This window comes from Sinocyclocheilus rhinocerous, unplaced genomic scaffold, assembly GCF_001515625.1.
Source record: "Sinocyclocheilus rhinocerous isolate Xijiao unplaced genomic scaffold, SAMN03320098_v1.1 scaffold225, whole genome shotgun sequence".
Taxonomy (NCBI): domain Eukaryota; kingdom Metazoa; phylum Chordata; class Actinopteri; order Cypriniformes; family Cyprinidae; genus Sinocyclocheilus; species Sinocyclocheilus rhinocerous.
In genome coordinates, this window is record NW_015630532.1 from 1,712,800 (window position 1) to 1,714,804 (window position 2,005).

The window sequence follows — 2,005 nt, forward strand, 5'->3', positions numbered from 1 at the left end:
AATTGCTGAATTTGTTAAGTTTCAGAGGGGGTGTACTCATTTATGCTGTGCACTGTATTATTACAAAATATTTCTATTTCAAATAAATGCTGTTCTTTTAAACTTTTTATTCACCAGAGAATCCTGAAAAAAAGTAACATGGTTTCTACAAAAATATTAAGCAGCACAACGGTTTTCAACATTGATAGTAAGAATCATGTCACACTTAAGACTGGAATGATGGCTGTAGAAAATTCAGCTTTGCCATGAAATGAAAATAATTTTACAACATCTTTGTATTCTCACTTCTGGAATGTTTCTATTATTTACTTTTTAACTTTTTAAATGATCTCGTTCTAATTATAAATGGTCTATAATTCAATATTTAATTGGTTTAATAGTTTTATTCAATATTTCTATAACAATCTCACAAACTCCTTGCAGCTCCCTTACAAACACCTGTTTGGAAAACACAGGGTTATGGGAGTGGGGAACTGCAATGAAGTTTGAGAAGGGCTGCTCCACAAACATATTTCCCAAGATCCACCTTTTCTTATTCATTCATTGTATTGGGATCTGCTGTCAACACTACACCAGACTTCATCATGCATCATAATATACAATCCCATTTAACATTAACAGACAGCGAACACCTGAGGCTGGACGCTTGGAATACACCTGCACAGGTCACATACAAACAAAACACACAATCAGTTCACCTGTGATTCAATTCTCCTCTCAACGATTTACTTAAGCACCTATAGAACCTATGTCTGAGCCATATTCACACAAGCACGCCCACATACCATTCAACAATCTCCCTTACCTGGCTCCAACTACCACCAGGTAGTCCAGGAGGCGGGGACACTGTTTCTTTTTCTCCATCTCTGTATCAGGAGTGTCTCTAAGTCATGGCAACTGTAGCAACCATCAGCTCTCAGGCAGGCAGTCGTCCAATCAGGTGCAGCAGAACTAAGAGTTGGCTGATCGAGGCAGGCAATGGCCAATCATTGCGGTCTGTGGTGTGCAGGAATGGGGCCTGTGAAGGAGTAACAGCGAATATTATAGAAGTAATCCATCACAATGCAAGCGCTCTGCAGTGAAATTAAGCCTTCTGCACTACCGCAAAGCTTGAACGTGCAGCTAGTGATTCAATTAATCAATCAATCAATCACTTTGCATGTCAAAGGGGAGCTCAATATGCAGTTTTCAGCTGTTATTTTTCTATTTGCAATATTACAATGGTATCCTCAAAGGGCGAAGTTTTGTAAGGAGGGGGTGTGTCTAATTCAGCAGTTAAGTCTTTTTAAGTTAAGTTTTTTTATTTTTACCGAAACCGAAATTAAAGTTTTCATTTAGCTGAAACAAAGTTATGGTAATTAAACTTGGGTAATTAGGAAATTGAACTCTTTGTGCTGTTCAGGGTGTCATGTTCTAAGTAGGGCTGTGCGATATGGACAAAAAAAACCTATTGCGATTTCGATTTTAATCACGATTTTGACACACACAGACATGCTTTACAGTCATAAATGCATTCAGTGTGAATTTAAAACATATTTCCAAAAGAAAACCAATTAGAGCTTTATCAAAAAGCTGTAACATGTCTCTAGAACAGAAATAAGGCAAAATAATCACTATGTAAATAAATAACAAAATGTCTCTAGAATAGACATATATGGCAGAAAAAAAAAATTAAAAAATCCCATGTCCAGGGATTTTTTTTTGCCATGCATTGGTCATAGAGCTCTTTGTGGCATTGCCTCAGATGTTGAACTAGATTTGTTGCGCCAAGTTAACATGTACTCCGTCTGCAGTGCGTATACAGTATGTGTATATGTGTATACTGCATCGCATATAATTATTTAATTAAATCGTAGCGTTATCCTTAATTATGATTTTTAAATGGGTTTAATATACCATGCAGCCTTGGGAAACAGTCTAATAATGTGTTTAATGGATTCTCCGTGAAATGCGCCACTTCCAGTATTTTGCCGGTTAGTCGACGCGAGCAAAATGAAGTTGAGGA

The 2,005-nt window shown here is 37.0% G+C and overlaps 1 protein-coding gene across 1 annotated transcript in view; it reads right to left on the bottom strand.

The window, feature by feature from the left end:
* Nucleotides 1-2,005, bottom strand: part of LOC107740451 (MAP kinase-activating death domain protein-like) — a 72,526-nt gene that overhangs the window by 58,659 nt on the left and 11,862 nt on the right. The window contains exon 2 of the mRNA XM_016552896.1: nucleotides 806-1,018. Within this exon, the coding sequence (XP_016408382.1) occupies nucleotides 806-864 (59 nt within the window). The 5' untranslated portion in view covers nucleotides 865-1,018. The remainder of the gene's footprint in view (nucleotides 1-805; nucleotides 1,019-2,005) is intronic.